This window comes from Pleurodeles waltl, chromosome 2_2 (assembly GCF_031143425.1).
Source record: "Pleurodeles waltl isolate 20211129_DDA chromosome 2_2, aPleWal1.hap1.20221129, whole genome shotgun sequence".
In the NCBI taxonomy this organism is placed as follows: Eukaryota; Metazoa; Chordata; class Amphibia; order Caudata; family Salamandridae; genus Pleurodeles; species Pleurodeles waltl.
The window spans coordinates 205,546,577-205,569,867 of record NC_090439.1 but is presented as its reverse complement, the minus strand read 5'-3'; the positions used below and the strand labels follow the sequence as shown (position 1 = coordinate 205,569,867).

The 23,291-nt window shown below is 49.5% G+C and overlaps 1 protein-coding gene across 1 annotated transcript in view; it reads right to left on the bottom strand.

Moving 5' to 3' along the window:
- Window positions 1-4,816: 4,816 nt before the first annotated feature.
- CLPTM1L (CLPTM1 like) overlaps window positions 4,817-23,291 on the bottom strand; it is a 1,089,711-nt gene continuing 1,071,236 nt past the window's right edge. The window contains exon 17 of the mRNA XM_069219638.1: window positions 4,817-6,226. Within this exon, the coding sequence (XP_069075739.1) occupies window positions 6,142-6,226 (85 nt within the window). The 3' untranslated portion in view covers window positions 4,817-6,141. The remainder of the gene's footprint in view (window positions 6,227-23,291) is intronic.

Below are 23,291 nucleotides of genomic sequence, written 5' to 3'. Positions count from 1 at the left end.
GTGATGAAAACACACATACAGGCACACTTGTCATCATTTGTGCACGGCACTGTTCATTGCGGTGACTCTACAATAACTGCTACCTGACAGATATACATGTACATCACAATGAGGGAACATAGTATTTCATGTGTGCTACAATACTGAATGGACAGAGGCGTAGGTGCTTCATGTGGCTAGTAAGGCCTGCATTGTGAGTATTAATTGTAGATGCTTAGGTGAAGGCAAAATGTCTGCCGACTGTTGTTCTGCCCTTTCGTTGTGGAAGTGACCTCATACCGCTAGCGGTTTACGTCACAGCGTAAGGCGGTGTTTACTGCTGTTCGCGCCCTCATTGGTTAACATGGATGCCAATGGGGAACCCTGGCATATCATGATCGCCGCGGCCGGTGACGGTGCACACCGCCATGGAACGTATGTGCGTTCCTCATCGTTTGATCACTTGACTCCCTGATCTCGTGCGGACAGGTACTCCACTCTCTGTACTGCTGTGGACTGCCTCTGGCTATGGATGTGCCACGTGTTGCAGGCGAAAGGGCCCGGCCTTCACCCAGGAAGAACTGGAGAAGCTAGTGGACGGGGTCTTGCCCCTGCATGCAAAACTGTATGGACAGCCAGCGGTACAGGTGAGTCTGGGTTTCGGGGTCACTGTGTGTGTGTAATGGATGGTGTTGATTGCACATATGTTTGCACCTCTGAGCCTGCATGGGCCATGGTGCATGGCATGCTGTGTGCGACTGTCCTGTATGTCTGAGAGTACTGTCCGTCCCATAGTGGACGATTAGCCAGCTGTTCCTATCGTGCAAGTGCCTGACCTCTGTGTTCCATTTCTGTGTCGCCCTTTTAGATCAGCGCCCACCAGAAGAGGGCACATTGGCATGCCATCGCCAAGGAGGTACGGACATTGGGGGTCTACAACCGGCAGAGCACCCACTGTAGAAAGAGGTTGAAGGACCTGCGGTGCTGGGCTCGAAAAGATCAGTGAAGCCCAGCTGGGAAAGTCCTCCCAACGTGGAAGGGATGCCCGTAGGGCACTGACCCCCCTCATACGACGGATCCTGGCGGTGGCGTACCCAGACCTGGATGGGTGCTTGAAGGCTGCACAGCAGTCACAAGGGGGTGAGTACTCAATGACCATACTTCAGTCTGAAGGATGTCTGGGTGTGCAATAGGGCTCATGCTGCTTAGAGGCAGGGAATTAGACTGGTGTCCATCTGCTGTATATTCCCCAAAGGATGTAGGGGTGTCTCTGTCAGGATTCACCTACTTCTGCTCCCTAGGTAATTCAGGGGATGGGTGTAGAGCAGTATTCTGGTCAGTAGTTAGGGGCATGGCCATGGGCATAGTGAACGGTGCTGCCTATTCGGTGTGTTTTCTGGGTGGGTGTATGTCTGGCCATTATGTACCTGCATTCAGCTATTTACAAGTGTCTCTCCTGTTTTGTCTCCCAATCCCTGTTCTCTTGTGTTGGTTTGGTACAGCATGAACATCAGGCGAGGGAGCTGAGGCACCGGCACGTGGGGAGGCAGCGCCCCACGGATCCTCCGAGGCCGAGACAACTGACGTCCAGGGGACCATTGGGCGGGAGGGCTACGGGACTCCCACGGGGGAGGCTACTACAGGAGGTAGTGACTCTGAGACCTCCTCCGATGGGGGCCCCCCGGCGGTGGCAGACCCTAGTGCACACACCAATACCGTTACATCTTCCGCCACCCCCATTCCATCACCACCCTCCCTTCTGCTCCCCACCGAGTTGCCCATGCCCGCCACCCAGAAAGGTGGGTGTCTCCTTCGCCCCAGGTACCTCCTCCCCTGCCCCAGTCAGCCCTGCTGCCCTCACAGAGGAGGCTATTGACCTCCTGAGAAGCATCTCTGTAGGGCAGACAACCATTGTTAATGCCATCCAGGGACTAGCATCAGAGGTGCAGCAGACAAATGCCTATCTGGATGGCATTCATGGTGCCGTGTCTGCCCTACAGAGATCTTTTCAGACTCTTTCTTCCTCTTGGATGGCAGCCAGTTTCCCATACTATGCACACACAACAACGTCCACTTCCCCCAGTGTGCCCATCTCTTCCGCCTCCCCGTCTGTCCCCTCTACATCCACACCCTCATGCACTGCACCTTCACTTACTGTTACTGCTCCTCTTCCTGCACTCACAATAGCAGACAGCCATACATGCACCCCATACACCACACCTGCACTCACCACCTCTACTGTAGTTGACACATGAAGCAAACTCACCAGACTTGCAGACACCCACACAATATACATCCACACTAGCTGTCTGTCTTCTCCCACTGTGGCCACCCCCCCACCTCCCAAGACACACAAACGCACCAAGACACCCACCCATCAGACATCCACAACACCACAGCATACTGAGCAGTCACCTGCACCCACTACACACACCTGTACACCAAATACATCCACTCCCTCTGCCTCCACTCCCACATCCTCATCCACACCTACACCAATTGCTTCAAAGAAACTTTTCCTCTCCTGTGCTGACCTCTTCCAACGCACTGGCCCACCCTGTCTTGTCCCCAAAAGGGGCTCACCTCCTTGACCTTTCCGCTCCTTCTACATCACAGCCCACCCCTGTCCGCCCTTCACATTCCTGTGACCCTTCCCCAGATAAGAAAAAGGCCCGGACAGAGCCTAGGCCATCCAGCTCCACCCGAGCCAAACAGCCCCCACCCCCTTCAAAGGAGAAGCCCACCCCCCCTCCACCTTCCCAAAGAAAGTCAAAGGCCCACCCAGCCGAAAATACCCACCACTGCCCCCCTTCCGTGAGGTGCCTGGATGCCCATATGGTGCCCCATTATGTGGAGTACCATGCACCCGATGGGAGTCAGGTTGGGCCTGTTGTGGCCCATGACAATTGTCACGATACGGACTGGCCATTGGCCCTGTTTGGCTCTGTGAGCTTGTGATTAATGTTTCTGTGTGGCCTGTGTTTGGGCTGCACGTCGTTAAACCCTGGTCATTTGTTTCACTTTTTTATGGGTATGGGGCTTTTGTATGTACTATGGTCAAGTTGGATTAGGCTTGTGTCGGGTAAGTACTTCTTGCTGTGGGGTGTATGACTTGTGCTGCTGTGAAGGGTTGGGGGCGTTGGCGGGTGGAGTGGGTGGGTATGTAACTGTGCCTTTTCCTCCCTTGTTTTGTAGGTTGTGGTACTTACCGTCGTCGTATAGGGTCTCGGTCGTGGAGGTATATGGCAAGGAGCAGGGCTGGCATGATCTGCAGCTCTCTATCCATGGCTGCCGCAGTGCGTTCTGTGGGACTCCGGTGCGTGGTTCCTTTTATTTGGTTCATTTCCGCCTGGCTTTGTGTGGCGGTGGTTCCCTCTCCGGACCTGGCGGCGGAATGGTGGTTCATAATTTGATGGGCAGGTTGGGCCTTTCCGACGGCCTGTGGGCGGACTCTGACATTGTCGCCACTCCTCTCCTGTTGGTGGGTGATTCGCGGGATGCGTGTGTTTCGTTTGGATCATTATTTGGCTGTCCGGACTGCTCCTCTGTTGGCGGTTTCTACCACCACCACCGGAGGAGTGGAACGGATCGCCATGTTCATAATAAGGGCCAAAATGTTGAAGAGACAGAATTGTGAAATTGTGGGTGGTAAATTTGGTGTGATCATATATTTAGTCATCAGAGGAGGGATTGCTAACGCAGATGTCTTAATTAGAAATTATTAATGAATGTTTATGTATTCCGAATAATGACTTATGTAGAAAAATGAATAACGTAGAAAAATAATGTGCACGTTTGAAATTGTGACCTCGGAGATTGGCCACCAGTGTTCACGAAATGTACTTTATTTTTATTAATCCACATGAAATATTGAAAATATATTAAATTAATGTGATATGTCGTCATATTAAGGGTTATGAATTGTGTTCTTGTTTGTTAATTGTAGGCCTTAACTTAGCAAGTGTCTTGGCTTAGTTTTGCCAGGCTTCATGTATTTCTTAGTGTTTACTGAAAAATGCTGTCAGAGTGAACTAACTGTGAAATGCTCATTGTTTTAATAAAATGCTTAGCAGAGGCTTTCTATGAGAACCGACGGACAGGAGATGAAGTCTCTCATAAAGTAACTAAATGTGTGTAAAGTGTGCAAAGGGTTCTTTCCCAGGATGCGAACAATGAAGACACTGACTGGAGCCGAAGATGCAACAAAATTGATACCTGACGAGCCGGATGATGATAACATCGTAAAGCTGACCAATAAACGACATGTCAACTGTGAAATATAAGAATTCATAGGTTTGGTAAAGTGAAATTATTGGGTAGGGTAATAACGTACGATTAATTGACCAATTGGAAATTGGGGGATGGTTTGGGGAACTTTGATATAACAACGTGACAGAGGGAAAATACTTCAGAGGATGTTAGGAGAGAGATTTTGCTGCGATATTGAGAAGAAGAGATTCAAGGTTCTGTCATTGGGCTCATACTCTGACTGAGAGCCTGATGCGTTGCTAATCGACTGATGACCTAAGGACGAAGACTGATTCTGCTTGCTGACCCATACCGTGGATAGGTAGATATGACAATGACATTTTTATGCCTTTTCTTTCTAGGTACCAACTCTGCTTACTTAGTACTTTCTTTAGGGAGATGTTTTCCAAATTTGTGTTCTAAATTGTTTTACACGAAGCCCCACATGCTGATGCTAATTGATGTTAGCCGAGGTTAATGGTTATTGACTATTGTGAATTGATTTCTGATTCTGTGTCAAAACTATGATAAGAACACCCTATACGCGCCCCCATGTAAGTTTACTTATTAAGGACCGACGCTCCAACACTTGGGCTGTATTTTTATTTTTATTTTCGTACACTTGGATCATTGCTGGTTGTACACGGCACCACATGCCTATCATTTGAACATATTCTAGGTTTCTCTCAGGGCGGCGGAGGATTTTTAACAATGAAGAAGCAAGAGAGGAGCACAAGTTTAAAATCACTAGTTTAAACACTTGATATTGAAAACGAATTGTGATGTCATTTAATGAATTCGACAATGCATGCATCAGTTTAAAATGTCACTTCTGCTATACAGCAAAGCATTATTTAAGTGATACGTTTTTAAGGATTTACCTATAATAACTACAGCAGTGTGTTGGAACATTAAATGTTACCATTTAACTCATCTACTTCAGACATTCCCTGCAAACAAATGTCCAATAAATCTTGACAGCTGTCGCATTTGCACCCCAAGTTCAAAACCGTATTACTTTGTTGTCACAAAGCGGAAAATGATTCTCAGTAAAAGTTAAGCTGTCTCCAAATCACTAAGCTATTTTCACTGTCGACCAACCGTATACAGAGTTTTATAATACGATCACGGGTGACCAACAAGTAAGTTATGGAGCATTGCAAACCAGGCTCAATAAATAACTGGTTGCGATTTTTTAAATGTGGCCCACTACCTCCCCGCTCCCCCCCCAATTTAATATGCATGATTAGAACACAAATGCATAGCTAACTCCAAGAGCGAGAGTTGAATATAAAAATGTATGGTTCCAAGTTTTCCCTTCATCAGCACCATGGACATTTCCTAACAGCAGAATACACACAAAAAAAAGTAAACTAAATACACCCCTATGGTGCCCGTAGTTCTCTCACGCAGTTACCAATTTGACAAATGCAATGCACACAGACCAGCAAAATTGTTCCCCTGAAACAGCTTTTCTATAGATTTTTCACAGCCTGAAAACATATTTATTGCCTTATTCCCTCCCTCCCCCATCAACAATTTCAAGTGGACATTGAATAAGAAAAACTATCAGCTCAAAGTACTTTTATCTTAAGTTAATTGCTATCTTTTTTTTGCTTTCAGTGACATGTTTAAACATCACTGTATTTATACAAGTTTCATAATATTTGTTGGCCGTATTTAAAAAGATACAAAACGAAGGTTGTATGTTATGGGGAATGTTCTTTTCTTCCACTAAAAACATATTTTACGATATTTTAAGAATTTGGCAATGCACAGGATGAGTAGTCCTTGAAGACCTGCAGCTTTCACAAATACTCTAATACTCAATAAGTGTTATCTTCAATGATCGATTACAAGCATTCATCAAAACATTACAGACAAAGTCCAAAGAGATGGTTTTTACAGCTCGATTTAATCTAGATGGGGTTTTCGTTTAGGTTTTTCTTCATATGACTCGCCAAATTCGTTGATTCTGCTCTTATCCACAGGGTAAAGCCTTAAAAATAAAAATCATAAACACGTTACTCACTGTGTTTATTTTCATTTAAGAAAACATTTTAACAAAATAGTAAAACATATTACCGTTTTATCAAATGTGTAATGCAGTGGGGTTCTCAACCTTTTGACTTCTGTGGACCCCCACTTTATCATTACTGGGACCCAGGGACCCCCACTGAATCATTATTGGAATCCAGGGACCCCCCAGAAAGTCATTACTGAAAGCTGAGGACCTAATCTGGTTATATTATGTACATTTGTAAGCAGTCGCGAACCCCCAGGGGTCACCGGACCACAGGATGGGAACACTGGTGTAATGCATTTTTCTTAATTAGTACATCTTAGCACCTCTGTTTACAACGCCCAAAAAATAACATGCAGAAAGGGGTTGTCCCTTTAATACCAGTACCTTTAGTATATGCTATATTGTAGGATGCTGGCTGTCTATGCAGTGACACAATGTAGGAGGCACTATGCAGATGGGCCAGGACAACCCTTATTGGTTTAGAGGAGTAAAAGTGACAATCCCAAAAGCTCTCTTTTGTGGTAGTGTGGGCGAGCAGTTAGGCTCGTCAGAGGGTAGTGCTAAGCATTTGTTGAACGCGCAGTCAATGAATAAGACTCACAATCACGAAGCAACTCAGAGACCAATTGGTTAGAAAAACAGTTTGTTTTTTGTATTATTTATAAACACCAGAACATTTGCAAAGAATAAATACAGTAGCGGTTCTTAGAACGATTTGCAAGTGAGTAACACTTTTTGTAAATTAATGCGTTTTTAAGCAGCATGAGTTCCAAAGTACTATTGCTGCATGAAACGTCTTACATTCAAATGCCATACATGATACCAAACACTATAGGGTTCGGTAAAGCCATTATGTGACTGGGTCACTCGTGTTGACGAATGTCCAGCACGTACCTTAAAGTACAAATTACTTACTTTCGGTAACGAAATATCTGGTAGAGACATATTCTAGTTGCAGATTCCTTACAATAGAAATTTCCCCCAGATGTCAGACTGGATCCGGAGATTTTTCTTCGAGCAAAATCCTTGCGCGTTGGTAGGTGGCGTCTGTAGAATCCGCAGGCGTCTGGTTGCAGTGATGACGTCAGGTGTAGTACATAGACGCCGCCCTTGCGCAGTGATGTCAGTTTCTTTTAACAACTTTAGACGCCAGAGCGCAGAGCCGCTAGGAACACTGAGATTGGTGCTCCATAGCTAAGGACCTGAAAGGGGGAATCCCTGTCCCTAGAAATCAGTTCGGAAGAGGGGAGGATGGGTGGGAGGTAAGGAATCTACAACTAGAATATGTCTCTACCAGATATTTCATTACAGAAGGTAAGTAACTTGTACATCTGAAAGAGACTTCTAGTTGCAGATTCCTTACCTTAGAATAGATACCCAAGCAATGCCATCCTTGGTGGTGGGCTGCGAACCAAGATCACAATTGAAAGTCCTACAGGACCGAACGACCAAAATAGGCGTCTCAACGGACATGACTGTCTAGGCAGTAGTGCTTAGCAAACGTGTGCAGGGACGCCCACGTAGCGGTCTGGCAGATATCCAGGACAGGAACTCCGCGTGCTAACGCAGTGGAAGCAGCAGGTGCTCTGGTGGAATGAGCACACAAGCCCTCAGGAGGTTGCTTTTTGGCCAAAGCGTAGCACATTTTGATGCAAAGAAGCACCCATCAAGAGATGGTACGCTTTTGCACCGCCTTCCCTTTTCTCGCACCCACATACCCAACGAAGAGTTGATCGTCCACCCGGAAATCTTTAGTACAATTGAGGTACAACACCAACGCTCTTTTTGGGTCCAGACGGTTGAGTCTCTCCTCCTCATGGGAAGGATGTGGGGGTGCGTAGAAAGTAGGCAAAGTGATGGACTGGCCTACATGAAAGGGTGTAACCATCTTAGGAAAGAAGGATGCCCTAGTGTGCAACACAACTTTGCCAGGGTGCACAGAAAAGTATGGAGGCTTTGAGGAAAGGGCCTGATGCTCACTCACCCTTCGTGCAGAGGTGATAGCGACTAGAAAGACAGTTTTGAAGGGGAGGAGCCGCAAGGAACAATTATGCTTTGGCTCAAAGGGGGTACACATCAAACAAGTAAGTATAAGATTAAGGTCCACTGATGCATGATAAATTGAGTGGGAGGAAATAAATGGGTGAGCCCTTTTAGGAATCTACTCATAATAGGACATTTAAAGAGTGAGGGCTGATCAGGTAGTCTCAGAAAGGCCGAAATGGCAGAGAACTACCCTTAAAGGTTGCCCAAAGCAGAGCAATGCTGGGTTAGAGAGAGAATGAACAGAAGAACCTCTGACAGAGGGGCGGAAAGGGGATCAACAGATTTGTTGGCACACCATGCCACAAATTTATTCCAACGATAGGTGTATACAGTTTTAGCTGATGGACGCCTGGCTGCCAAGACAACATTGCATACTTCGGGTATAAGGGCAAAAGCCGTCAACTGTTGCCGCTCAATCTCCAAGCATGAAGGCGGAGGTTGGACAGGCCTGGGCGAAGAACTGTCCCCTGTTGCTGGGACAGAAGATCACAACGAAGAGGCAGTCTGAGTGGAGCATCGATGGACATGCTCAATAGCTCTGAATACCACACTCTCCGAGCCCAGTCCGGAGCCACCAAGATGACTTGGGCCCGGTCGTTCCTGATTTTCTTGAGAACTGTGGGCAGAAGGGGGATGGGGGGAAGGCGTAAAGGAGGCAGGAGTTCCACTCGAGCCGAAAAGCGTCTCCAAGCGAGTGCCGCCTTGGAAAATGCAACACACAAAACAGCTGACATTGTGCGTTCTCTGCAGAGGCGAACAGATCTAACCAAGGGTCTCCCCATTGCTGAAAGAGACCTTGCGCCACCTCCGGATGGAGATGCTATTGGTGAGCGTCTGTGCATCAACTGCTGAGTTCGTCCACTCTGGCATTGAAGGAGCCCCGCCAGATTTTGAACCATCAGGGTAATGCCCTGATGTTCCAACCATGTCCAGAGGTGCAGTGCCTCCTCACAAAGGGTCCAGGACCCTACTCCGTCCTGTTTGTTGGAGTACCACATGGCGGAAGTATTGTCCGTGAACACCCGCACTACTTTCCCTTTGAGAGAGGGAAGGAATGCTTTCAATACAAGCCTAATCACCCGGAGCTCCAGCAGATTTATATGGAGCCCCACTCCAGTGGAGACCAGAGGCCTCTGATCTCCGCTCCAACCTAGAAGTGACGTGTGTCACTGTAGAGAGTTCAGGTTGGGGAAGGGAGTGGGATCTGCCATGGATCCAATTTGGATTTGAAAGCCACCACTGCAGGTCTTTCGCAGTTCCCTTCGAGCTCTGGTCCAGGTCGGAGAGATTCCCCTGATGCTGCGCCCACTGGAACTTCAGGTCCCACTGCAGAGCCTGCATATACCCTCTGGCATGTGTTACTAACAGGATGCAGGATGCAGGAGGCCATGAGGCTCAGCAGCCTCAGAGTCAGTCTCAACGAAACCTAATACCTAGGCCAAAAAATCTGAATCATAGCCTGAATGAATTGGACTCCTTTTTCGGGAGGATAAGTCCGAAACTGCACTGTGTCCAGAACTGCCCCGATAAAAGGGAGCGACTGAGAGGGAGTCAGGTGTGACTTCGGCACGTTGATAGTAAACTCCAGCGTGTGCAGGAGGTTCGCCGTAGTCTGAAGGTGGGAGACGACTTTCAGGGCCGAGTCCACCTTCAACAGCCAGTCGTCAAGGTAGGGGAAGACTGAAACCCCTAACCTGCACAGATGAGCTGCAACCACCGCCATCACTTTCGTGAACACCCGAGTGGCCTTGGTAAGGCCGAAGGGGAGTACGGTAAAATGAAAGTAGGTAACGTCTGTGGGCAGGCAGGATTGTAGGAGAGTACCATCTTCCCTGGCATGTTACCCCTGTTTTTACTTGTATGTATGTATGTTTTTGCCTATGTCACTGGGATCCTGGTAGCCAGGACCCCAGTGCTCATGAAGTGTGCCCTGTATGTGTTCCCTGTGTGGTGCCTAACTGTATCACTGATCTCTGCTAACCAGAACCTCAGTGTGTATGCTCTCTCTGCTTTTAAAATTGTCACTGCAGGCTAGTGACTAATTTTACCAATTCTGATGGGCACACTGGAACACCCTTATAATTCCCTAGTATATAGTACCTAGGTACCAAGTGTATTGGGGTTTCAGGAGATCCCTATGGGCTGCAGCATTTGTTTTGCCACCTATAGGGAGCTCAGACAATTCTTACACAGGCCTGCCACTGCAGCCTGAGTGAAATAACGTTCCCCCCTGATAGGCTCTTACCTGGTCAGGTAGCCAATCCTCCTCTGAGGGCTATTTAGGGTCTCTCCTGTGGGTTTCTCGTCAGATAACAAATGCAATAGCTCACCTGAGTTCCTCTGCACTTCTCTCTTCGACTTCTGCCAAGGATCGACCGTTGTCTGCTCCAGGACACCTGCAAAACCTCAACAAAGTAGTAAGACGACTACCAGCAACATTGTAGCACCTAATCCTGCCGGCTTTCACGACTGTTTCCTGGTGATGCATGCTCTGAGGGCTGTCTGCCTTCACCCTGCACTGGAAGCCAAGAAGAAATCTCCCGTGGGTCGACGGAATCTTCCCCCTGCCAACACAGGCACCAAATTTCTGTATCACTGGTCCTCTGGGTCCACTCTCATCTTGACGAGCGTGGTCCCTGGAACACAGGAGCTGGATCCATGTGACCCCATACACTCCAGTGGCCCTTCTGTCCAAATTTGGTGGAGATAAGTCCTTGCCTCCCCACGCCAGACAGTAATCCTGTGTACTGCGTGAACTGCAGCTGCTAGGGCTTCTATGCACTTTTGCAAGACTTCCTTCGTGCACAGCCTAGCCCAGGTACCCAGCACTCCACCCTCCAATGCCCAACTCACTGAGTTAACCTCCGACTTCGTGGGACCCTCTTTTGTTGTGCTGAGACGACCGCTGTGCTCAGATCTTCTGCACGCCTGTTCAGATGCTTCTGCGGGTGCTGCCGGCTTCTGCGTGGGCTCTCTCTGTTGCTGAGCGCCCCCTCTGTCTCCTCCTCCAAGGATCGACCTTGTGGTCTTTTCTGGGCCCTGGCAGCATCCACAATCCTCAACAGTGACTCTTGCAGCTAGCAAGCCTTATTTGCGGTCTCTCTGCGTGGAAACAACTCTGCCTCCTCCAGCAAGCCGTGGGACATCTTCTGACCAAAGTAGAAGTTCCTGGCACCTTCTGTTGTTGCAGAATCTTCGGCTTCTTCCACCTAGAGGCAGCCCTTTTGCACCATCATCCGGTGTTTAGTGGGCTCCTGGTCCTCCCCGGACACTTGCGTGACTCTTGGACTTGGCCCCCTTCCTTTACAGTTCCTCGGGTCCAGGAATCCGTCTTCAGTGCTTTGCAGTCAGTTGTTGTCCTTGCAGAATCCCCTATCTCAACTTTACTGTCTTTCTGGGGTAGTAGGGTAACTTTACTCCTACTTTTCAGGGTCTTGGGGTGGGGTATCTTGGGACACCCTAAGTGCTTTCTTACACTCCCAGCGACCCTCTACACACTACACTAGGCCTGGGGTCCATTTGTGGTTTGTATTCCACTTTTGGAGTATATGGTTTGTGTTGCCCCAAGGCCTATTGTCTCCTATTGCATTCTATTGTGTTCTACAGTGTTTGCACTACTTTTCTGTTTACTTACCTGATTTTGGTTTGTGTGTATATTTTGTGTATATTACTTACCTCCTAAGGGAGTATATCCTCTGAGATACTTTTGGCATATTGTCACTAAAATAAAGTACCTTTATTTTTAGTAACTCTGAGTATTGTGTTTCTTATGATATAGTGCTATATGATATAAGTGGTATAGTTGGAGTTTTGCATGTCTCCTATTTCAGCCTAAGCTGCTCTGCTATAGCTACCTCTATCAGCCTAACCTGCTAGAACATTTCTAATCTACTAATAAGGGATAACTGGACCTGGCACAAGGTGTAAGTACCACTAGGTACCCACTGTAACCCAGGCCAGCCTCCTACATTGGTGGTGCAGCGGTGGGATAAGTGTAGGAAGGTAGCCTCTTTCTAGCCTTGCTACCCCCACCTTTGGCCTGTTTGTGAGTATATGTCAATGTGTTTTTACTGTCTCACTGGGATCCTGCTAGCCGGGGCCCAGTGCCCATAGTGAAAACCCTATGTTGTCAGTTTGCTTGATATGTGTCACTGGAATCCTGCTAGCCAAGACACTAGTGCTTATAAGTTTGTGGCCTATGTGTGTTCCCTGTGTGGTGCCTAACTGTATCACTGAGGCTCTGCTAACCAGAACCTCAGTGTTTATGCTCTCTCTGCTTTTAAAATTGTCACTGCAGGCTAGTGACTAATTTTACCAATTCTGATTGGCACACTGGAACACCCTTATAATTCCCTAGTATATGGTACCTAAGTACCCAGGGTATTGGGGTTCCAGGAGATCCCTAGGGGCTGCAGCATTTCTTTTGCCACCCACAGGGAGCTCAGACAATTCTTACACAAGACTTCCACTGAAGCCTGAGTGAAATAATGTCCACGTTATTTCACAGCCATTTTACAGCACTAAAGTAATTTATAAGTCACCTATATGTCTAACCCTCACTTAATGAAGGATAGGTGCAAAGTTACCAAGTGTGAGGGCACCATGGCACTAGCCAAGGTGCCCCCACATTGTTCAGGGCAATTTCCCCGGACTTTGTGAGTGCGGGGACACCATTACACGTGTGAACTACATAAAGGTCAATACCTATGTGTAGCTTCACAATGGTAACTCCGGACATGGCCATGTAACATGTCTAGGAACATGGAATTGTCACCCCAATACCATTCTGGTATTGGGGGCCAATTCCATGCATCCCCAGGGCTCCAGCATAGAGCCCGGGTACTGCTACACTAGCTCTCTGGGGGTTTCTCTGCAGCTACCGCTGCTGCCAACCCTCAGACAGGTTTCTGCCCTCCTGGGGCCTGGGCAGCCCAGTCCCAGGAAGGCAGAACAAAGGATTTCCTCTGAGAGAGGGTGTTACACCCTCTCCCTTTGGAAATAGGTGTTAAGGACCTGAGAGGAGTAGCCTCTCCTGGCCTCTGGAAATGCTTTGAAGGGCACAGATGGTGCCCTTCTTGCATCAGCCAGTCTACACCGGTTAAGGGATCACCCCAGCCTTGCTCTGGCTCGAAACTGGACAAAGGAAAGGGGAGTAACCACTTCCCTGACCAGAACCTCCCCAGGGGAGGGGCCCAGAGCTCCTCCAGTGTGTCCCAGACCTTTGCCATCTTGAATGCAGAGATGTGAGGGTACAATGGAGTCCACTGAGTGGCCAGTGCCAGCAGGTGACGTCAGAGACCCCTCCTGATAGGTGCTTACCTCTCTCTGTAGCCAATCCTCCACTGAGGGCTATTTAGGGTCTCTCTCGTGAGTTTCTCCTCAGATAACAAATGCAAGAGCTCACCAGAGTTCCTCTGCACTTCTCTCTTCGACTTCTGCCAAGGATCGACCGCTGACTGCTCCAGGATGCCTGCAAAATTGCAACAAAGTAGCAAGACAACTACCAGCAACATTGTAGCGCCTCATCCTGCCGGCTTTCTCGGCTGTTTCCTGGTGGTGCATGCTCTGAGGGCTGTCTGCCTTCACTCTGCACTGGAAGCAAAGAAGAAATCTCCCGTGGGTCGACTGAACTTTTCCCCTGCTAACGCAGGCACCAAACTCCTGCATCACCGGTCCTCTGGGTCCCCTCTCATCTTGATGAGCGTGGTCCCTGGAACACAGGAGCTGGATCCAGGTGCCCCGACAGTCCAGTGGCCCTTCTGTCCAAATTTGGTGGAGGTAAGTCCTTGCCTCCCCACGCCAGACAGTAATCCTGTGTACTGCGTGAACAGCAGCTGCTAGGGCTTCTGTGCACTTTTGCAAGACTTACTTTGTGCACAGCACAGCCCAGGTCCCCAGCACTCCCTCTTGTATTGCCCAACTCGCTGAGTTGGACTCCGACTTCGTGGGACCCTCCTTTGTTGTGGTGAGACGACCGCCGTGCTCAGATCTTCTGAACACCTTTTCCGGTGCTTCTGCGGGTGCTGCCTGTTTCTGCGTGGGCTCTCTCTGTTGCTGAGTGTCCCCTCTGTCTCCTCCTCCAAGGGGCGACCTCCTGGTCCTTCCTGGGCCCTGGCAGCACCCAAAATCCTCAACCGTGATTCTTGCAGCTACCAAGGCTTGTTTGCGGTCTTTCTGCATGGAAACAACCCTGCATCCTCCAGCACGCCGTGGGACATCTTCTGACCAAAGGAGAAATTTCTGGCACCTTCCGTTGTTGCAGAATCTTCGGCTTCTTCCATCCGGAGGCAGTCCTTTTGCACCTTCATCTGGGGTTTAGTGGGCTCATGCCCCCCCGGACACTTGCGTGACTCTTGGACTTGGCCCCCTTTCTTTGCAGGTCCTCAGGTCCAGGAATCCGTCTTCAGTGCTTTGCAATCAGTTGTTGCCTTTGCAGAATCCCCTATCTCGACTTTACTGTCTTTCTGGGGTAGTAGGGTAACTTTACTCCTACTTTTCAGGGTCTTGGAGTGGGGTATCTTGGGACACCCTTAGTGTTTTCTTACACTCCCAGCGACTCTCTACACACTACACTAGGCCTGGGGTCCATTTGTGGTTCGCATTCCACTTTTGGAGTATATGGTTTGTGTTGCCCCTAGGCCTATTTCTCCCTATTGTATTCTATTGTGTTCTACTGTGTTTGCACTACTTTTCTAACTGTTTACTTACCTGATTTTGATTTGTGTGTATATTTTGTGTATTTTACTTCCCTCCTAAGGGAGTATATCCTCTGAGATACTTTTGGCATATTGTCACTAAAATAAAGTACCTTTATTTTTAGTAACTCTGAGTATTGTGTTACTTATAATAGGGTGGTATATGATATAAGTGGTATAGTAGGAGCTTTGCATGTCTCCTAGTTCAGCCTAAGCAGCTCTGCTATAGCTACTTCTATCAGCCTAAGCTGCTAGAACACTTATAGTCTACTAATAAGGGATAACTGGACCTGGCACAAGGTGTAAGTACCACTAGGTACCCACTATAAGCCAGGCCAGCCTCCTACAAGGATGGGGATGAGGAAATAAGCGTCCTGCAAGTCCAACGCTACCATCCAGTCTCCTGGGTCTAGGGCACACATGACCTGAGCCAGGGTGAGCATTTTGAATTTCTCCTTCTTGAGGAAGTACTTTAGGTCCCGAAGGTCTAGGATAGGACGTATGCCCTTGTCCTCCTGTGGTATCAGAAAGTAGCAGGAATAACAACCACGACCTTCTTCTGGCACAGGAACCTTTTCTATAGCTCCCTTGGCCAAGAGAGCTGCGTCTTCCTGGCGGAGAAGCACCAAATGATCCTCTGGAAGGTGATTGAAGGATGGTGGCATGTGTGGTGGAGCAGATTCAAAAGGGAGGGAGTAGCCCTTTGGAACGATCTGCAAAACCCACCCATCCATGGTGATATGCTCCTAGTGTGGCAGGTGATGACGAATCCTGCCACCAATTGGATGGGAGTGAGGGGATGGACCAGGAGGGTTTGGAGGCTGCAGCGTGGGCAGAGGTGGACAGGACAGACCTCTCGTTCCCTGTCCCACGGCCACATGGGATTCCGGGTCCTCGGCCACACATAAGCTGTCTAGCGTGCGAGGCACGGTGGCTGTCTGGAGGACGCGACAGGGTGCCCCTTCCGTGTCCACGAAAGGGGTGAAAAGCAGACTGCGAGGGGCCGAGGAAAGACTGAGGAATCTCTCCACGGCTAAGTGCGCTTTGTCTCCGGAGAGACGGGTGCCATCAAAGGGCATGTCCATGAGAGACTGTTGGGACATTCCCTGAAAAACCAGAAGTCCGTACCCATGCGTGGCACCGTAAGGCCACTTTCGTAGCAACCAATCTGCCCAGAGAGTCGGTCGTATCCAGCCCACAATGGATTGAGAACTTTGCTGCGTCTTTCCCTTCGTTCACAGCTTGGGAGACGACAGCACGGGCCTCATCCGGTATCTGCGGCAGGACTTGCGCAACTGAATCCTACAAAGAGTGGGTCTAGCAGCCCAAAAGGCATGTGGTGTTCACAGACCGCAGCGCGAGACTGGAGGAAGAAAACAACTTCTTGCCGAACTGTTCCAGCCTTTTGGATTCCCTATCTGGGGGTGCGGAAGGGAACGCGCCCAAAGAAGAGGAAGCCTGGATAACAAGACTCTCAGGCGTGGGGTGTTGGGACAAGAATTTAGGGTCGTTCGGAGCAGGATGATGGCGGCGTGCGATAGTCCTATTCACAGGAGCCCCTGTGTTGGGTTTGGACCATGTACCCAAAAGGACATCGGTGAGGGCTTCATTAAATGGCAAAAGGGGTTCTGAAGTAGAAGCCCATGGCTGAAGCACCTCCGTCAGGAGATTAGACCTTACCTCTACAGTAAGAAGCTCAAGGTCAAGGACCTCAGCTGCCCTACTAACCACCATACCATAAATTGCTCCCTCCGCTGTAGCCACGGTAGGAGGAGACAGCATCCAGCGTCAGGAGAAGTATCCAGACCACTGGCTTCGCCCAATTCCTGTGCCCAGTCCATAGTAGGGTCATCCTGGTATTCATAAGGGTCCAGGGACCCCTGCATTTCCTCCCCATAGGAAAAAGGGTCTGAATCCGACCTGGCGAATAGGCCCCATCGCAGCCGAAGGCGGCATTGGCCAATGCTGCTCCGACTCCTAGTCGTCGGGGATAAGAATTGGGTCGACGTCGATAGTGGGCTCCACCGTCGTCGGGACTGTCGATAATCGACCCAGCACCGGGGAAGGTCTCAAGGGTGCGACCGGAGCGGATCCACGCACGGATCCGCAGGTGAAATCGGTGGGTGGGGCCGAAGCCGCCGACGCAGAACCCAAAGGCCCCTCAGCCGAACCCCCTGGGCCCGAAGGCGCTGTATCAGGGTCGGCCCGCCCAAATATGAGGCGCATGGCCTCGTAAAACTCTTTTAGTTGGGCGGGGGTCGCACCGGCTCTGGGAAACTCGGGGAAACGTGGAGCCGACCCAGACGCAGTCTCCGAGGACGGAGGCCTAGTGCGTGGACGTTGTTCCCGCGTCGGCCGAGTGGCGGGGCGAAGTCGGAGAGCGATGGGACTTCGACTTCTTCTCCTTCTTACCTTGACCTGGGGATTTAGAAGAAGACGAGTGGTGATGACTCCGCGACCGATCTCAAGACCTTCCTCTCGAACAAGACCGGGACCTCCGCAGAGTCGAATGCGGGCCACCATTAGCTTTAGGGACTGCTCCCTCAAAGCCTTCAGTTGCATGGCCCGGCACTCGCAGCATGACTTCAGGTCGTGGTCGCGCTCAAGGCACCACAGACAAATGCAATGAGGATCTGTCACGGACATCGTCTGATGGCAGTCCTCACAAGGCTTGAACCCGGTATTTGGGAACATCCTCGACGCATCAAAGTCGCACAGAAAAAAACTCTACAAAACGGTAGAATTTGGCCAAAAATTTGCCAGGGTAGCTCTTCTCCAGATCAGCGCGCGGAAAGAAAAGAACTGACATCACTGCGCAAGGGTGGCATCTATGTACTACTCCCAACGTCATTACGGTGACCACGATGCCTACGATGCCTGCAGAGTAGACCAATGCCACCTACTGACGTGCAAGGGTATTGCTCGAAGAAAAATCTCTGGATCCAGTCCGACGCCTGGGGGAAAATTCTAAGGTAAGGAATCTGCAACTAGAAGTCTCTATCAGATATGGCTTCCCGGTTCACTCGCAATGCTCAGCAATGGAGCTGAGCATCACAGGGCCATATCCGCTCGTGTAGACATGGCCACGCACTAGGTGTACTGCACACATGCCTTAAGGCTCTTAGGCCTACCTTAGGGGTGACTTACATACACTTAGCTGCAGTGATAGGGGCATGGCACATGTTGTGTTTTCTCCTGGCTTGCACAAGGGCATGCAGACTGCAATAGCTGCAGTATGCTTCTCATTTTTAGTGGGGTCCCTGAGGGTGGTAAAGTCTGTGCTGCAGCCCCTAGGGACCCTTCACTCCACCCAGGTACTAGGTATCAGGGTACCACTTACTAGGACCTACATGGGTGAAGAAGTGTGCCAATTGCACACAATGTTACCTGTTTTTAGGGAATGAGCACTGGCACTGGGGACCTGTTTAGCAGGTACTCAGTGCACGTTGATCGAAAAAACTGAGTACCAGTGAGCAAAAAGTGGGGGTGACCATGTCAAAAAGGGCACCTTCCTATACCCTACCTCCTCCCTAACCCTAAAGGAAAGGGAATGAGACTAACCTTTCCCAAGGGAGTCTTCATTGTCTAAGTGGAAAAAACGGGTAAGGACATCAGCATTGGCATGGTCAGTCTCTGGTCTGTGTACAACTAAAAAAGTCCATACCCTGTAGGGAGATGGACCAATTCCACAGTTTAGGATTTTCTCACTTCATTTGCATCGTCCGTCTAAGAGGCCTGTGTTTAGTTCGAACAATGAAGTGATTATCAAACAAGTATGGCCCAAGCTTCTTCAAGAACAGACCACAGGAAAGGCTTCCCTCTCTATGGCACTCCAACACTGTTCTCTGGGGAGTAATTGCTTGCTAATGAAAGCAACAGGTTGGTCCTGGCCATCATTGTTGGTCTGGGACAGGGCAGCTCCTATCCCATGTTCAGAGGCATCTGTCTGCACAATTAACTGTTTGGTATAATCTGGAGCCTTTAGAAAGGGTGAACACAGCACCTCCTTCAGGGTGTCAAGCCTATTGACAGCTAACTCTCCAGTTTACCTTCTTTGTTGTTTCATGGAGGTGAGTTCTGTGAGGGGTGCAATAATAGTGCCATACCCCTTCACAAACCACCTGGAGTACCCAGTCAAGCTGTGGAATGCCCTGACTTGTGTCTAGGTTGTTGGGGCCTCGCAGTCCAGAATTGTCTGGATCTGGGATTGTAAGGGTTGTACCTGGCCTCCATCTGGAAGTTGGCCTAAGTATAGAACTATGCCCGGCCCTATCATGGCATTTGCCTTGATAGTGAAGCCTGCCTGCTGCAGAGCCTCAAGGACCTTCCCAAGATGGAGCAGGTGATCCTGCCAAGTAGAGCTGTAGACAGCAATATAATCCAGATATCCTGCACTAAAAGACTCTAACCCAACTAGGGCTTGGTTCACCAGCCTTTGGAAGATGGCAGGTGCATTCCTTAATCCAAGGGGAATCACAGTAAACTGGTAGTGCTCATATGGGGTTGAGAATGCTGTTTTCTCTTTTCTCCTGGGGTGAACCCAATCTGCCAGTACTCTGGTGTCAAGTCAAAGTTACTGAGAAACTTGGCTGCACCCAGTCTGTCAATTAATTCATCAGCCTTTGGAATATGGTGAGCATCTGTTCTAGTGACAGCAGTGAGGCCCCTCCAGTCCACACAAATTATTAGCTCTGGTTTATCTCCGTTGGACTGAAGTTTGGGGCCAGGTCCACTTGGCTAGCCCAGGGGCTTTCAGAGGGCTCAATCACCCCGAGGTTCCAGCATCTTGCTTACTTCAGCTCTGATGCTTTCTTTGACTTGATCAGGCTATCTGTAGATGTTGCTTTTAGCAGGCAGGCTGGCTGGCTCCAGTGTCCACAACATGGTTACACCAAGTATTCTAAATATGGGTCGAAGAAAAGAACCCAGTATACTGTTTCGAGACTTCAGTCAGCTTGCTGTTGGGCAGTGAGGATGTCTGATAAGACCACTCCTTTAACTGACCCACCTGCATGGGTGTGGGCATGGAGGTCAGGGAGAGGTTCACTCTCTTCTTCCTGGCCTTCATCAGTGACCATCAGCATGGTTACATCAGCCCTGTCATAGTACGGTTTAAGGCGGTTTACATGGATGACTCTGCGAGGGATCCTGGTAGTGCTAAGGTCCACCAGATGGGTGACTCCCCTTTAGGGTAGGGTCCACTAATTTGTCCTGGAGGGCCCTGGGAACTACAGGCACCAACACCCATACCTTCTGCCCTGGTTGACACTCCACCAGTGCATCCTTCTGGTCAAACCATTGCTTCTGGAGCTCTTGGCTTGCCTCATGGATTTTGTTGTCTTTTTCTATGTACTCAGCCATCCTGAAACATAGGCCAAGCATATAGTCTACTATGTCTTGTTTGAACTCTTTGAGAAGTCTCTCCCAGCCTTCCCTCACCAGACTCAGTGGATGCCCAAACAAAAGTTCAAAGGGGCTAAAACCCACCTCTTTTGAGGCACCTCTCTGTAGGCAAAAAGCAGACATGGCAAAAGGACATCCCATCTCCTTTTCAGTTTTTCAGGGAGCACCATGACCATACCTTTCATGGTTTTGTTGACCCTTGCAACTAAACTATTTGGTTGGGCATGGTACGGAGCTGTGAACCTATAAGTCACACCACATTCCTTCCACATTGCTGTGAGGTAAGCATACATGACATTTGGACCTCTGTCTGAAACCACCTCTTTAGGAAAGCCCACCCTAATACAGAGATTGATGAGGGCTCTAGCAACTGCAGAGGCAGTCCTAAGGGTAATTGTCTCAGGGTACCTAGTGGCATGATCCACTACCACCAGTATAAACCTGTTCCCTGATGTAGTTGGGGGGCCCAGGGGGCCAATAATGTCGACCCTTACCCTTTCAAAGGGTACCCCAACCAATGGTAGTAGAATTAAGGGGGCTTTGGTTTGACACTTGTCTTGCCACTGGCCTGACAGGCAGATGACACAGGAGTGGCAAAACTCCTTCACTTTCTGGCACATGCCAGGCCAGTAGAAGGGGTTCACCAACCTACTCCAAGTTCTGGGTTGGCCAAGATGCCCAGCTAGGGGGTTGTCATGGGCAAAAGTGAGAAAGAACTCCCTGTACTGCTTAGGCACTACCACTCGACTACTGGCACTAAATGTGGGGTCTCTGGCCTCAGTGTAGAGGAGCCCATCCTCCCAATAGATCTTGTGGGAGCCACAAACATCTGCCTTTTCCTGGCCAGCAGCTTGCTATCTCAGACTTTCAAAAGTGGGACGGGTCCTTTATCCCTGGCAAAGATCTTCCCTTTAGGGTCCCCCTGGGCCTAGAAACTCTGCAGTGTAAGGCCCCCTGTTTAATCAAGGGGATCTGCGCTTGTGTTTCCTCAGAAGTTGGTTTCCCAGACTTTTTGCATTTTCTCTTTGAGGTTTGGACCATTATTCCACGCTCCAACATCTTTTTTAACATGGGTTTTGCTCTGTGCTCTGACTTTTATACAGACCTACACAGGTATTCTCAGCAGGGCTGCATGGGTTTTCCTTTCCACTTTAGCTCATGCTGAGGTCTCCAGATCATTCCACAACAGACATTCTACTGGAATTGAAGGGAACACAACCATCTTCTTCTGGGGGCTTCGGGGGCTCAGCTCTCACAATGCTGGGGGACATAGGGACACCTTTGGTCCTCTTTTCCTCAGGTAAGAGCGTCCAGATGCAGAGGGGCCTACAAAAAGAGGCTGCAGGTGGTGTTGAGAAGCCCACTGTTGGCAAACCCAAGGTTGGCTTTAGCTCCGGAGTGCTTAGGGACTATGCTGAAACTTTGGGCAACTTCATCTCGGGTCGTGGGTGCAGTGATACTGTCCGATGTTGGGTCTCCGCGGTCCGGAGTCTTTGTAAATCTTCTTTGGTGCCTGCGGGGAAGCAGCTCCGCTATTCCACAGAAGATCCTGGTTACTTCTTATAGTGCTTTTCAGACCTTCAGGCTTTTGGAGGCAGAAGAGCTGCAGGTTGAGTTGTGTTTGGTGCAATTGTCGAGGGCAGCAGGATGGCCAGAAGAGATGGAACCCAAGTCAGGTGATGCTCCTCCGTTCTTGCTTTTCGCGGCTCTTCATGTTCTTTTGTCCAGCGAATCTGTTCTTTTGGTGTTGGGGGGCACCTAAATACTGAGTTTAGGTGACTGTAGGATAGTAGCCAATGGGCTACGTTCTCTTGGGGGGGGGCGGGGCTACAACCCTCATATGACCACTGTAAGGCAATGGCTCCCTGTTGCAATTACCCCCCACTTTTTGCCTGATACTGATGCTGACTTGACTGAGAAGTGTGCTGGGACCCTGCTAACCAGGCCCTAGCACCAGTGGTCTTTCACCTAAAATGTACCATTGTCTCCACAATTGGCACAACCCTGGCACCCAGGTAAGTCCCTTGTAACTGGTACCCCTGGTACCAAGGGCCCTGATGCCAGGGAAGGTCTCTAAGGGCTGCAGCACGTCTTATGCCACCCTAGGGACCCCTCACTCAGCACAGACACACTGCTTGCCAGTTTGTTTGTGCTGGTGGGGAGAAAATGACTAAGTCGACATGCCACTCCCCTCAGGGTGCCATGCCAACCTCACACTGCCTGTGGCATAGGTAAGTCACCACTCTAGCAGGCCTTATAGCCTAAGGCAGGGTGTACTATACCACAGGTAAGGGCATAGGTGCATGAGCACTATGCCCCTACAGTGTCTAAGCAAAACCTTAGACATTGTAAGTGCAGGGTAGCCATAAGAGTATATGGTCTGGGAGTCTGTCAAAAACGAACTCCACAGCTCCATAAAGGCTACACTGAATACTGGGAATTTTGGTATCAAACGTCTCAGAATAATAAACCCACACTGATACCAGTGTTGGATTTATTAAACAAAATGCACAAAGAGGGCATCTTAGTGATGCCCCCTGTATTTTACCCAATTGTTCAGTGCAGGACAGACTGGTCTGTGCCAGCGTGCTGCTGAGAGACGAGTTTCTGATCCCATGTGGTGAGGGCCTTTGTGCTCTCTGAGGACAGAAACAAAAGCCTGCTCTGGGTGGAGGTGCTTCACACCTCCCCCCTGCAGGAACTGTAACACCTAGCAGTGAGCCTCAAAGGCTCAGGCTTCGTGTTACAATGCCCCAGGGCACTCCAGCTAGTGGAGATGCCCGCCCCCTGGACACAGCCCCCACTTTTGGCGGCAAGTCTAGAGGAGATAATGAGAAAAACAAGGAGGAGTCACCCACCAGTCAGGACAGCCCCTAAGGTGTCCTGAGCTGAGG